Genomic DNA, 14,983 nt, shown 5'->3' with positions numbered 1-14,983 from the left:
TATTATAATGTGTGGAAAATAGAAGGAAAAACATAGGCGAGATATTTCTTTGGTTGTTCCAGGAAGTGGAATAGAAGTTAAAGAAAAGATATAAAATAAAAAAGATAGCTGCGTCTTAGAATGAATATTATATAATATTATTAATTAAAGTGGACACAACCATACTATTACAATTAAGCTATAAAAAGCATTGACCATACAAAAAGTTATTATGCAGTAATGACTCATCATAAGCCCCTTTAACTCAGAAATTACAGCAAAAGAGCGCATAAAGCTGAGTAAAAATTCATGATAAAAAGTAATATAATAATGTGACTTTGTGTACATATTATATACAGGATTATTTTGTTGAAGGATATATGGTCTATACACATCATGGGGTCTACATTATAATGTTTTTCAGTAATAGCTTAAGGCAAAGAAAACTTTACCTTAATAGACCTCGTCCTTCTTTGTACATTGTCAATTTTTTTCATCAGTAAAATACTACATAAATTAGTTTCATGACAAATCACACATTTCTAGTTTTGGACGCAAATTGGACAAAACAACAATGATTGTAGAATATCCCAAACTTATATGAGGCAAATATAAATTATATTACATATATAGTTTGACAAGAAAAATAAATATAACAATTATGATATTTGGTCTTTTGTATTTTCTGTTGACTACAACTTGCGTTTCTAAGTTTTAACATAGTCAGGATTTCAGAACATGTTGGAGGCGATTTGAGAAAAAGTTTTTTTTTTTTTTTTAATTGGGACTGCGACTAATTCCCTTTTATAAATCTTAAACTAACAAGTTTTGGGTACTTGATCTGCCAGGGCCATATATATGTAGGCCATGTCATCGGGAAAAAGAGAGTTGAGGGTCCATTTATCTGAATCAAAAGCTGCTGTTTTCTTATGCAGCTCTCAAAACCCAAAATAAAATGCTTCTCATAGCCGGTGAAGACAAATTATAATATCTGAAGTACACAAACAAAAAGATCGACTAGCCAGATTCATCGAGAATATTATAAATGATTAAGCTCCATGCAAAATTGTTTCCATATATATTTATTCACGTTTCTCAAATTTCTGCTGCTATTTAAACGCAAAAAGCGGATGCAAGCAAAATTTTTCTATCTCAAACTCTTTATGGACAAAATCATGCCATTTAATTTGTTTTCAATAATTTTTTTTATTAATAACATACTCTATATATAGTTCACATGCACGTGTTCGGCTGCGATTATATCAACCTCAACCGCAAATGACTCCCATAATTACGGACTATAAATTCAACAACAAATTCCACCTCTTTGCATGTTGCACACGAGTGAAGACTGAAACTACAAATTTGTGTTTTGGCAACCACCACAATATTTAAAGGCACACATTACTTAACCTCGATCGATGTACGTAAATTCTCCGTGTTACATAACTAAAGGGTGCAAGTGTTGAAACCATGCATGCACGAGTGGTATATGACCACCAATAACATTAATCTTAAATTACATCTTAATCTATTATCCTGTCAATAACAAATTTTCGTACGATATGGTTCAAGTTATTCCCTTGGTCAAAGAACACATAGATATCATGCTCGAAGCCACTGCTAGGCCAAAATATCCAATGGATAACATAGCAGTTCATGCCAGTGCAAAATCACAACGTGCCCCCAGTGCAATAGTTTAACAATAATCCCATCACGCACCATAACAAAAGCATTGCAAAATACGAAGTAACATATGAATATATAATAACGAAATAAAAGCACCACCAAGTTGAACATGATGCAGTGGCACCAAGTATTTAGTTAGACAAAACTCCAGTTTTAAAATTTCTTTCAAGTTTCAACCTCAAGTACATGAAATAATAACCGTTGTCTGCGCTTGTACTTATTGGCCTTACTTGCTATTATTCTCATGAACTACAGCGGCAATGTGAGTGTTTGTTTGTCCCAGCAAGCTGCTTATAGAACGCGCTTTCACCATGCCAAGCTTCATCCTCTTCTTTGTTATCGTCATCATCTCTGGCTTCTTCTCGTCCTCCACAAAGGACTCAGCATTAGCAACGACACACTCAGATTGCTTCTCAAGAGAAGAAGAAGGAGAAGGGAGAGGCACGTGGTGCACCTTCTTTGGTGCACTAGATGCAATAATAGAACGGCTTCTAACACTTGTCATGCTTCTTAACCTTCCTTTCCCCAAGTGATGCTCACACAGCGAGTAACCGACCAGCGTTTGTTGGCAGCACCTCCATCCCCTACCATTCACACGACTGCACCTAGAACCTTCCATGAGTGCACTTCCCCTTGCCCTCTTCTTACTCACATTCATTTCCACTTTTGTTTCTTCTCCCTCATCTTCCTCTCCCATGCTATCTTCATCACGCGTGGAACACTTCTTGTTCATCTTTGTCTTCATCTTTGCCTTCATCTTCTTATTATTATGAGTAGCATTATTATTCTCCTCGAAGCTCCCTCTTCTTTTCTTCAGCGGAATAGCTTTCTCTCCCTCATACCATCTCCCATCTACATATATAACACTAACACAGTCATCACCAGCTAGCGAGACAAATACATGCATTTAATCTTTTCCCATTACCTCGAGTAGAAGAAGGGCTGAACGGTGGCAACACCTTAGCCTGTGATGTTTCCAAACTCAAGGCGCGTCCTTTCCTACAAACAAAGCAGACCCAGAAAGACCCACAACATACATTTGCATATATATACATGTACATAAAATTTACTGCCAAAGAGTGAGATTTGAAGATGAAATAGAAGGGTGTAATAGTTCGAAAGAAGAAAACGCAGTGTAGTTGGGGACCAGCATATGGGTGCTGGCAACTTGTGCACCTCAAGTGCAAATGGTAGTTGTCTAATTTTGAGAAAAGAACCAAGGACTTTGGTTAGATGTGGGAGAGTATATACATATATGGTGGCTACACAAACCTCTTATTTAAAACAACTTCAACAGTATTTTCCACTCATATATATTTTTTATAAACAATAATGATAATAAAAATTTCTTTTTGGATGCTGGTTAAAAACTTGGAACCAAGAGATGGGTCTCCGTGTTTTTCACCTTTTTTACTATGAGATTTCATGAAAGAATTATAGAGGGAAAAAAATTATTTTTCTTTTTCGTTCTTACCTGTCTTCTCCACTCTCTTCCCTTCTAACAACCTCGTCCTGCAAAATCAACCACACCAAAATATACATAGGATCTTGTTCCTGTCCCAAGCGTGCCCCTTTCTGGGCGTGAAAAATAATTTTATTTTTCAAAAAATAAATAAATAACTAATTTGACAACCACTTGCCAGAGATTGGACAAAAGTGCAATTGTAAAAGCCCACATCATGAAATTTCGAAAAAACAAAACGGAATAGTAAACCAAATTTAAAAAAAAAGGAAATAAACAAAAATAAAATTAAACAATTAGTGTTTGTGTGTGTGTTTTACTCACCAAAGGGTCTTGCTTGTTGTGCTGTCTGTGTGCCCCACTTTCACCGATGCCGGAGGGCTCATCAGAGCCGTTGCTTGGCTGATCAGACGGCTGGCGACGATCCAAGCTCGATGGAGGCGCGGAAGCAGCATGGTGATGGAGCACTGCAGCTGGAGAAGGCTTGGGTGCGGTGGGAGTAGCGTCGCTAAGTTGCACCATCACCGGTGACCGGTTGATCAGGTGGGGATCTGAGAGAGGCAACGGCGAGAGCGATGATGGGAAAAGCACCGGCCTTTTCCGGATCCTCATCGGTGCAAGACAGACCAAAAAAAAACACTTCAACTCACGAGATTCACTCACCCAATAAAAAAAAAATGATTTTTCAGTTTCAGATTTCAAACAAAAACAAGGTCGAAAGAGAGATAGAGAAGAAAGGGTGTGAATAAACCCATCTCTAGCTACTACATCTACATGCCCCTCCAAAGACCTAGAAAAATTTATGCTTTTATGATTTTATCAACTCCACTCTCTCTCTCTCTCTTTCTTTCTCTCTCTATCTATGAAACTCTATCTCTGTATCTACATGGCTCCATATATATTGCTTCCATGAGTTATTATTCTCTCTCTAACTTTTATTTGTTGCACCACAGAAAGGGAGTTGTATGGGTGAGGGGCGGCACGTGCGACGGAGTGTTGGAGGACGAGGCACGTGCGAGGCTGGACACCGGGCAGGACGGTAACCCGTGGAAGAGAGAGAAGGAGAAAGGGACAGAGTACGACGAGGAAATGAGGGTAAACGAAAGCGTTACATTACAAAATTACACTAATTGTTAATTTATTTATAATATAAAATAATAAATAAATAAAAAGGAAAAAGAGAGAAAATTGATAAGAGAAGGAAGTGGGTGGTGGCGTTATCGTTTATACTTTTAAGATGGGAGACGGTGGGGCCCGCAACCTCGACCCTCCTTAACCGTAACATTAACCTTCTTCATGTGCTCTCTCCATCTCAATACTTGTCTTGTGTTCTACTTATGATTTTCTGTCTCTTCTTCCTTATTTCTTGCAATTACCGGTTCCCGTAAACTATAATATTCAAGTATTCATTTCCCAGAAAATTATGATGAATATGTTCTTGTTAATTTTGGCTTAAATATTATGCTGTTTATAAAGTGCAAGGAATATTGACCTTTTTTGTATCGGATAGATAGAGTCCCAGCTAGGGGTGGGTATGCGGACCGGTCCGGCCCGTTTAAGGCCCGGTCCGCGAAGTCCGCATTTTTAACGGGCCGGATAAATCCGGTCCACGAAATAAATGGACTAAATCTTCAAGTCCGTATCCGGCCCGTGAAGCCCGCGGATAAACGGATAAGTCCGCGGGCCCAATTAAATCTAAATTGTTTAAATGAATATTGACTCAGATTTTGAATTTCTTTTCCTTTATTTAACCTATGAAAACATGAGGGAAAAAAAATATAAAATCATATAAATATACTTCTAATAATAACATCAAACATTGTAAATAATAAATCAAAGTCTTAAATAACAAAGTTTACACATTCTAAATTTCTAATAGAAATATTTAAGTCTCAATGCCTTTAAAATTTAAAGTCCAAGCATATCAACTATTAACCAAATATTAAAGCCAGTACATCAAAGTCTAAATACCTTAAAACATAAAGTCTTAATTAATATCTTAAAAACAAACATAAAATATTTGTAAGTCCAATTACATCTATCAAATATAATCAACCATCTCCAATAAAAAAATTTGAGTCCACATTTAAACGGGTAATCCGCGGGCTCGCGGATTAAATCCGCAAAATCCGCGGACTAAACGGGCCGGGCCTAGAAAGTCCGTATGATTATACGGATTAAAAAAAATGAGTCCGTTATCCGTGAAGTCCGCGGACTTACGGACCGGTCCGCGGACTCAAGTCCATATACCCACCCCTAGTCCCAGCAAATATACTACCAAAAATTTATACAGGATCTGCCTGCGTTTAGATTGTTTTCAGAAAATAATTCCTTCTTTTTAAATTCTGTTCTACAGTTTATATAATTAAGAGACTTGAGTTCTTCTTTGGAATCATAAGTTATAATTGCAGACTTTAGTTCATTAATTAAAATGTTCAAATTTGTATTATGTACTTAGGGAGAGTAATGTGTTTCATATTTGGGAACAAAATATAATTCAAATTTAAATTGTATAAAAGAAATCACAAAACATAAATTTCACTGACAATATTCTTTTTTATCATTCAAAAAAAAGTACAAAAGAGACACTAATTCTTAACAAATGCAAACTACATTGCATCTGCCATCAGTAACTGAAAAATAGTAACAAATAATGTTGCATCATGGGAGGTTTTTTGTAATCCAATCATCGCTAACAATATTTAAAACAACACAAGTATAAAATAAACATGTTATAGATATCTTATCATTGTAATACGAATTTAAATACGAAACCTAATATTTTAATAATAAAAAAAAAAACAGCATAATTTTAATATATCCAATTAACTCAGACTATTGACTAATTAATCACATCTCTTGCTGAGGTTAAAATATAGAGTTCGAAGAGAAGTGTACGTAATATCCAAATTTAAATTTAAGAGAAGAAAAATATCGGGAGAGCTTCGTAATTGTTAAAATATTAATTTATAGCAGTGTCGAAAATGGAATAATGGGGCCTGAATAAATTATATGTGAATCATATTCTAAACTAGAGTATTAAATTAAGTTCAAAACCTTGAAAAGTCAATTTTGTTCGATGACTTGATTTGACGATAATACATGTATGAAACCCATTGTCATCGTTGATTTTTCTGACAACATTTAATTATAAAACCACCTCTTGTACTCATATTATTGAAATGATTTTCCGAAAAAGAATAGAAGTTTTGAATTTTTGGTCCTTGTACATGACAAACTAAATACTCAATTTGTTCCCCTATATAATTATATTAAAGTGTTACAGTATTATAAAAGTCTCAAATTTATAATTGTCATAAACTCATAACTTTGTGAACTATTTTATCAACTTAATTAAGTAATAGATTACGGCATGATCACTTTGACTTTTATTAACCAGCTTTAGTGAATTAAACTTTTAATCCTTTATATGATGATTGATGACCATTTTCAATTTAGTTTCATGAAAAGGAAAGTTACATAAATTTGTCCTTTATTCGTGAAATGTTTTTCAATCCATATCATCTTATGTGTAAATGATAAGTGATAAGAGATGAGGGATGCATTTGAGAATGTGATCTAAAATTCTAAATTATCACCCACGACCTCAACCTCACCATGGGTATTGGGTATCACCACTTTTAGACTATGCTCATCTCGAACCAATATTAAAAAATTCATCAAAAGAATAGTCATTCAAGCATGTGTTGTTTCTTGTTGTGACCTAACTTACAATGAGCCAATGAAAATACACTTCTTCCTACCACTTATACAGTTGTTTGTTTATGCGACATTGTATGTAATTTTCAATTCACAATTAATTGTTTTCAAGTTTTTGTTCTAAAATGGTATGTAGATTTTTAATACACAGGCTTCATTGTAATATCCATTGCAACAATATTAAAATTATATATAATCTCTCTAATTTCATCAGGTACTTAGTTATTACTCTTTACGTTTTTCCCTTGCTTTTTGCAATTCTCATGAGTCATGACTTAGGACTCATAAGTTAGTTTCTCACCTTTGAGCAGCCAAATGTGTCAAATTGTCGGGTTATAACTGTAACACTCCAGTTTTAAGAAATTAAATTAAATTGGAAAATAATTAATTGGGTTTTATTTAATTAAGAAAGATATTTTAAAAAATAATAATAATATGTGTTTTTAAATTAATTAAATATATATCTTATAAAATTAAGAAGAGGGTCTTGTAAAAAATATATTAATTATATTAAGATTTATTTTTGAAGTACATTGTTTTAATATATATATATATATATATATATATATATATATATATATATATTGTTTTAATTAATTAATTAAGGGTAGGGAAATGTTTGATTGGGGTTAGTTCTGTAAATATCTATCCTTTCCAAAATTTGTCTCCAATAACTCTCTCCTAAATATTTTTATATATAAATATTATTCTGAAATAAATTGCTACTGAAAATAATTAAAAACAAATAAATATATCAAAACAAATATATATATATATATATATATATATATATATATCAAAATAAAAGGAAAAATTTGGATAAAATAATTTTTATAATTACTAATTATTATTATATTTTTGCAAAATTTAAAAAAATTTAATGTCATTTGATTAACATTGATAAAATTAAAACGGTATTAATTAATGTTAATACAAGAAAAATTGAAAAAAAAATATTTTATGTAACACTTACTTAAAAAATAAGTGTATTTAGACTTATTTCACTTAATAATTTATGTTTTATAAAATTTAAAAATTATTTAATACTCAATTTTTTTAATTCAAATTGACGGATAATTCAAATTTTTAATGTATAGATTGAATTTGTAAATTTTTAATTGATGTAAAAGAAAATTATTTTTTAAAAATACTTTGACTAAATTAAAAAACTAAAATATCAAAATTAATTTTGCATGTTGTTGAAGAAAAATTCATATATCAAGTAGTCAAATTAGTCTCAATGTATATATATACTTAATTTATCATTAACTTCTTTAAATACTAGCATTCCATTCAAATTTCAACGAAGATAATTTTCTCAAGGTCAATCTTTAAAACATTTTGAGGTGTATCTTTCAAGACAAATTTTTTCTCATAGTCTATTATTATATGTAACAATTTCAAGTGTTACATCGAAAAGTGAATTGAAAATTTTAGTTACCAAGAAAGAAAATGAATATTCAAATATTTGTTTTTAATGTTGTTTATAAAAAAACTTTTAATAATTTTTTTAGAGGATTTTTTAATAATTTATAATAACAAATTAATATATATTTATTTTTAATATTATTTTGTGACTTATTCTTAATATTATTATATTTTATATCTATCAATTTATAATCATATAATCAGTTAAATATCAAAATAAATCGTACATTGTACAAGTATCGAATCTAGTTTGATCTAACAATTTATACTTACAGTTTATTTATTACAATAAAAAAAATACTTTTCATTTAATAATTATTACATTTTCATATATGCATACTTGTTGAACTCCTGAGAGCACACTATTGTGTCTGTTATATTCATTGTTGTAATTGTCCGAATGGCATAGCTTTTTTTCCCTTTAAACATGTGTTTTATTTTTTTTAAATATCAGACTTTGATTATTTATAAAAAAAATTATTTATTTATATTTCTCTAAAAAAAATAAAAATATATTTGTTTCGATCCTACTTCTATATGATATTTGTTTAGAAGAAGGTTTGCATGACATTTGTTAATGACATAAATGTTAAGTGTTAGTTTAAAGACCATCTTGTCATAACTAATACTCACTAATATATGTGGTAACATATCAACATATAACATTTTATTTTCAAAATATTTTGAAATAAGTATTATTTATCTATTTTAAAATGAAGATTAAGGATTGAAACTAGTAAGTTCAGATTTTAAAGAGATAAAAAAAAATAGTTATAAAACCAAAAATCTAAATTTGTTTATTTTACATGAACTAAAACCAATAATTTTGAATTCTTGAGGATTCCAAAAAAATTATAGTAATTAAAATAAAAATTTGCTTATTTTATAAAGGTTAAAATATATTTAATATTTTTCAAATTATAATTATTATTACTCTTATTTATTTATTTTTCTGTAGCATAATCGGAATTCTGAATTGACTTAAAGCAGTTCAAGGCCCGGCTCGGTATTGGCCCAAGCATTAGAAGCGTTTACGAGTTTGGACCTAAACGTAGGTCTAAATCTAAATTGCACAATCAAAAGTGGGTCAAAGACATAAGTCCATGACTACAGGCCTAATGGTAGCCCTTTCAAACGCTAAACTTATATTCTAATTCAAATCGAAAGACATAAAATTTGCAAAAAAGAAGTATACTAAAGATATTTTATCCCCTCAAAAGCATAAGTAAAAAATAAATAAAATTTTAACCTTTCCATTCTTATGTTATATTGAATAAATATTTGAAATATTTTCCAATTTCCATTCCAAATCCACCTTCTCTTTTTAATTATTTGTTCAAAATCAAATAAGCATGAAAACATGTTAAGGAGGGGTACTGTAGTAGCCCCAAGTTCCCGCAGAAAAATTGGGCATCTTAAAAGAGAAAATAGTCTATGCATGAATAGTGTAAAAACCCGAATTAATCTAATAGTTAGTGGAGGAGTTTATATATCTTGTTCAAATCAAGGTTTAAATTTATTGTCATTACAAGTACAAGAAAAAAATTGAATTAATTTTATATTGTTATTCAATTACAAATCACTATATTATAATAAATTTATTAATTTTTACAATATTTTTTAAAAAATTATTTTTACCATGATTTTTAAATTAATTAATAATTAAAAAATACACTAGTAGTGTATATAAATTAAGCTCTTCATTTATATGTACATCACAATATATGAGATACTATGAATATTCATAAATATCTAATAAATTATAAAAAATAATAATATAAATAATAAAAATAATGTTATTAATAAAGAGTTGATTGTGTTGAATTTGTTATTAAATAGTTATAATATTTAAGTAAACTTACATAAGGATATCCAGGCGTATGAGTATCCAAATTAAGTAAATATTTGTGCAAACTGCAAAACAAAACTTACCCGTTCCCTCATGGGGGAAAACGGAAAACATTTCATATAGGATTTTTTGTTGTTGTGAGATACTTATAAATATAGATAATTTTGTCATGTTTATTTGATATATAACGCATGCAAGGACAGAGAAGCCAGAGATGCTTTCGGATTAAGGGTCTCCCTCCCCTTCTAAAAAAAAAGGATTTCTTATATGTTATAAAAAATTGTAACTAATTAATATTTTGGTTTTCTCTTTTTCTTAGTAAGACATGAATATAACTTATGATAAGTTTACTTGTAGTTAACTTTTTAACAATTTAATAAGTTGAAAATCTAGTCTTTTAGGCTTAATTGTACTTTACTTGAATGACTAATTTCAATTTTATTTTGACCCTATATATTAGCTTTAATTTAAAATGAAAAATATAGGAAGGGTTCAAATTGCCCAAAATTGTTCTTATTAATTAATTCTGTTTTTTCAAGCTATCTAAATCAAGTACTTTCACATAATAAAGTAAAATTAGTTTAACTTTGTTGAAAATTATTCAAATTGATTTATAAGCTAGATCACTGCAACATATTTTTATCATTATAAACAGCTAAAATCCGTCGGTAATAGAAAAATCCATTGATTTTTATTGATGAACTTCCTTTGATTTCTTTTTACAAGTAAAAAGCTAATAACAGGAGAAGAATACGGTGCTTCAAAAAACTAATTAATGTATTAATTAGAAGCATGGGTTTGGTTTTGGGAATCATTTGCTTCATTCATTTGGTTAGTTATCAAATCAACTAACTGTATTAATTTAAACCATGGGTTATGTTGACTCATGGTCTTTGGAAATCATTCACTTCATTAACGTGGTTAGTTTTCAGATCATTTAATTGTATTAAAACCATGGGTATAGTATAGGCAGTCTAATAAGATTTTCACAGCTTTAATGTTGGTTGCGTGCTTTGCTAAATCTAGTATACAATTAATTCTATCAAAGCTTCAATCTTTCAAAAAATTTAAATACTAGTCATATTTTATGATTTATACTATATTGATTAAACATTATTATTTTAATCAGAAAAGGATAAATATTAATCGGTGCCTAAATATATTAATTAAGGAATTAAAAAAATGATTTGTTTAAAATAGGTGAGACTGTGACGACATTCAAATCTTACCTAGTGCTTTGCACTTCTCAGTGTAAATTATCTGAGTCATTTTTCATACCCAAATATTAGTCCTCGTCCATGCATGGTTGTCATCTTTCCTTAACCTACAATATCAAAAGCATCTATATGTATACATATTAATAAATCGACGATGGCCACATAAATTGCATGTTTCTCATTGATTGCGGATATGCTTGCAACTTTTACGTTAGTGACTAGATGTGTTACCTTAATATTTTATTTTGTTTTCCCTCTGTTGATGACTCAGACGTAGTACCTACAAAGAATGACTGAAAAAGAATGTAGGAAACGTTTAGCTCGTTCATAATTTTCGTACCATAAAGGGCCCAAGAATCTTCTTTCTTTTCTCCATTTGCGAATACCATTTCAAAATGCCCTGCTAAGAATCTTATCATTAGTTGAACACTTAATATGGAAAAAGGAAAATATAACTAGAAGTCTAGAATAGACCAAAACATGAACAACAAAAATAAATGACGGCGAGCGAAGCATCGACAATATTTGTACTTCATCATAAGATAATGTCATACTTTGTAATCAATAATAACATTGAAATTGTGATTAAATGTATAATAAATTATAAAATTATTAAATGTTTAACCATTATTTCTTCAAAGGATAGTTAGAATTATAATTTAATGAGGTTTTAGTGGGTTGTGACGATTTGAGTTTTATAAACTTGTTTTGATTTTCCATTCAATCATTTTCGTTAACTTATAAATTCTTAGGCATGCACCTATGATTAAATTTATGGTGTTAAATATTTTATGACAAAATTACCGCAAGGTAGTTAAGTGGTAATGATTATGGTTTGAGTTTTCCTTTCCACGTCCATTCTGTGTACCTAATGATTATTACAAATCTAGTTTTTTTATACTTTTTAGCTAGCTTATGCTTGTAAGTAATGCAATAGTGAAAACTTTATCTTGAAGCAAATTATAAAGTAATGAAAGATATTCATTTCTGATATAGTTATATATATGTCAGCTAGATTCCATGCATTTTCGCTAAAACCAGCATTCGGGAAGAATATACAAGAAGCTAACAATGCTATCTTTAACTCATTCCCTATTCACCACCATTTTCTTAGTGCTAGTAATCCTTCTTCATCCATCAAATGCTCAACTGAGTTCAACATTCTACTCCAGCACATGCCCCAACGTGTCTTCCATTGTGCGCAATGTTATTCAGCAGGCTCTGCAATCTGATTCCCGTATTGTTGCGAGCCTAACTCGTCTTCATTTTCATGATTGCTTTGTTAATGTAAATCCCATGTACACAATCTATTAATTTAAACCTCCAAACAAATTTTCAAGCACGTGTATATGTAATTTATGGTCTCGTGCACTATCAGATCAGATATCAAAGCTTAGAGTTTAGACGACTAATACTAATAAATATTTTTGTGTTTCAGGGATGTGATGGATCACTTTTGTTAGACCAAGGTGGCAACATAACACTGAGTGAGAAAAATGCAAATCCCAACAATAATTCCGCTCGTGGCTTTGATGTAGTGGACAACATAAAGACATCTCTTGAAAATTCATGCCCTGGTGTTGTATCTTGTGCTGATATACTTGCCCTTGCTGCTGAAGCTTCTGTGTCTTTGGTAATTTTATAACTTGTTATTAGTCGATGGTTCTCCTTAATTATCTTATCAAATTTCTTGCAAGCCAATATTTATGTGTGCCAAAAAGGAGGATGTAGAGGTGTTCACATTAAAGTATTTATGAATTATTATTATGATGATGACATATATTTGAATTTTGAAGGCAGGAGGCCCTTCATGGAATGTACTACTAGGCAGAAGGGACGGTTTGATTGCAAACCAATCTGGTGCCAACACCGCCATCCCAGCTCCAACGGAAAGCCTGGCCAATATCTCAGCCAAATTTGCTGCCGTTGGCCTAAACACAACTGATCTTGTTGCATTATCTGGTAATCTTACTCTCTCGAAAAATTATTAAACTGTCCTAAATCACATGATTCATAACTAGTCTCAACATAAAAAATGAATAAAGAGAGAGGCAAGTGGTCCTAAAACAATTTAAATGCATATTATAAAATGATTAGTTAAAACTATAGATACTTATATAATAGTTCTAAATTTTCTAATAATTTTTTCTCCCATTCTTTGTGTGTATGCATGAACAAACTTTAGAAAAGTACACCTCTCATAATCAATAAGGATCATTAAGTGTAGATAAATAAATTAATTCAACACTTATTTAATAGGAACTTGTCAAACAAAAAAGTGGACAGTATGGAAATCATTATCCATTTCATATATCTTAAAAATCTGATTTTTCAACCGTTAGCCAAGAGAAGTACGGTCTAAAACGTACGTTGTAGTGTAAGTTTAGAGCAAGATCTTTTAAATGTTATACCTAATTAAGTACACGTTATAAAGAGTAAATAAAATACGCACTATGAATATAAAAACATTTTAATTACATCATTGATCGATCACAGATATGTAAGGTAAATTTATTAATTTTCATAATAACTATCTTAAAATCTTTACACTGTCAGTCTCAGTGCATAGATGTCAAAATGAATGTTATATTATTTATAAACTAAACATTTTCTGTCTACATATATACTTTCATCTAAAAGAAAATGCTGATATAATTATATGCTATTATTACCTTGGTTATTAACTTGTGGTTGAGTGTAAAGGTGCACATACATTTGGTCGTGGGCAATGTAGATTTTTCAACCAGAGACTGTTCAACTTCAGCAACACGGGAAGCCCTGATCCTACACTGAACACAACCTATTTAGCCACCCTGCAGCAAAGTTGTCCACAAAACGGAAGTGGGACCACACTGAACAACCTTGACCCTTCATCCCCAGACACATTTGACAACAACTACTTCAAAAATCTTCTCATCAATCAGGGCCTTCTCCAATCAGACCAAGAACTCTTTTCCACTAATGGATCAGCCACAATAGCCATTGTCAACAACTTCGCCAACAACCAAACCGCATTCTTTGAAGCCTTTGCTCAGTCCATGATCAATATGGGTAATATTAGCCCCTTAACTGGAAGCCAGGGAGAAATCAGAACCGATTGTAAGAAAGTCAATGGAAGTTAAAAATGAGAGCATCTCATAAGCCACAACATCAATATTTATATACTCAAACTATGTAGTTTTGTGTTATTTTATTTTATTTTATTTTATTCCATGAACATGGTGCATACAATATTTCAAAATTGATAGTCAAGTTTAATCCGCGAGCTTTGGATTATTTGTTTGATCATGTGAAGATATGGTACGTCAAAATTGTTGTTTGTATATTGAACTACTAGTTTGTTTCCTGACATGAAATGATCTTATTATTATAAGTACTCCTAATAAAAATTAACATGTATGTATACTTTTAATTAGTTAATACTTGATTCAGCAGGCACTTAATTTCTTCTTAGTACAGAGTATTTATGATTAGCTAGATGCTACTTATTTGCAAATTACAACTAGTAGTGTGTGCTCCGTTGATGAAAGTAGGGAAATGCATGTGGAATGACCCGAATGGTTCAATTAATACCGTGAGCAAGGTTGGAACGAAGATTAAGTGGCACAAAGATCATAACCATTAACAGAACAAAAAAAG

The 14,983-nt window shown here is 30.8% G+C and overlaps 2 protein-coding genes across 4 annotated transcripts; one reads left to right on the top strand and one right to left on the bottom strand.

Moving 5' to 3' along the window:
- Positions 1 to 1,714: 1,714 nt before the first annotated feature.
- Positions 1,715 to 4,205, bottom strand: LOC109796738 (WRC protein). 3 transcript variants are annotated; one of them, XM_020356509.3, is made up of 4 exons: positions 3,455 to 4,205; positions 3,143 to 3,243; positions 2,594 to 2,667; positions 1,715 to 2,520 (listed from the first exon to the last, which is right to left on the bottom strand). In XM_020356509.3, the coding sequence occupies exons 1-4, from the start codon at positions 3,740 to 3,742 to the stop codon at positions 1,895 to 1,897; spliced, it is 1,089 nt and encodes a 362-aa protein (XP_020212098.1). In that variant the 5' UTR covers positions 3,743 to 4,205; the 3' UTR covers positions 1,715 to 1,894. The 3 variants fall into 3 exon arrangements, with proteins under 3 accessions (XP_020212098.1, XP_020212099.1, XP_020212100.1); XM_020356510.3 differs by having other exon boundaries at positions 3,143 to 3,180; positions 3,455 to 4,199; XM_020356511.3 differs by lacking the exon at positions 3,143 to 3,243 and having other exon boundaries at positions 3,455 to 3,737.
- An 8,159-nt stretch (positions 4,206 to 12,364) lies between these two features.
- On the top strand, positions 12,365 to 14,764 carry LOC109797670 (peroxidase A2). Its single transcript, XM_020357779.3, has 4 exons — positions 12,365 to 12,631; positions 12,783 to 12,977; positions 13,141 to 13,306; positions 14,048 to 14,764. The coding sequence occupies exons 1-4, from the start codon at positions 12,416 to 12,418 to the stop codon at positions 14,464 to 14,466; spliced, it is 996 nt and encodes a 331-aa protein (XP_020213368.1). The 5' UTR covers positions 12,365 to 12,415; the 3' UTR covers positions 14,467 to 14,764.
- The last annotated feature ends 219 nt before the right edge of the window (positions 14,765 to 14,983 follow it).

The sequence above is a fragment of the Cajanus cajan genome, chromosome 6 (genome assembly GCF_000230855.2).
Source record: "Cajanus cajan strain Asha chromosome 6, NIPB_CcT2T_4, whole genome shotgun sequence".
Lineage (NCBI taxonomy): Eukaryota > Viridiplantae > Streptophyta > Magnoliopsida > Fabales > Fabaceae > Cajanus > Cajanus cajan.
This window is presented reverse-complemented; position numbering and strand designations above follow the sequence as displayed.

What these genes read in the sequence shown, in the direction of transcription:
- LOC109796738 (XM_020356509.3), bottom strand. Translation starts at nt 3,742, where the DNA reads ATGAGGATCCGGAAAAGGCCGGTGCTTTTCCCATCATCGCTCTCGCCG. An exon ending in ACAACAAGCAAGACCCTTTG is followed by an intron (nt 3,244 to 3,454) that starts GTGAGTAAAACA and finishes TTTCACGCCCAG; the next exon opens with AAAGGGGCACGCTTGGGACA. An exon ending in CAGCCCTTCTTCTACTCGAG is followed by an intron (nt 2,521 to 2,593) that starts GTAATGGGAAAA and finishes TTATATATGTAG; the next exon opens with ATGGGAGATGGTATGAGGGA.
- LOC109797670 (XM_020357779.3), top strand. Translation starts at nt 12,416, where the DNA reads ATGCTATCTTTAACTCATTCCCTATTCACCACCATTTTCTTAGTGCTA. An exon ending in TTCATGATTGCTTTGTTAAT is followed by an intron (nt 12,632 to 12,782) that starts GTAAATCCCATG and finishes TTTGTGTTTCAG; the next exon opens with GGATGTGATGGATCACTTTT. An exon ending in TGATCTTGTTGCATTATCTG is followed by an intron (nt 13,307 to 14,047) that starts GTAATCTTACTC and finishes TTGAGTGTAAAG; the next exon opens with GTGCACATACATTTGGTCGT.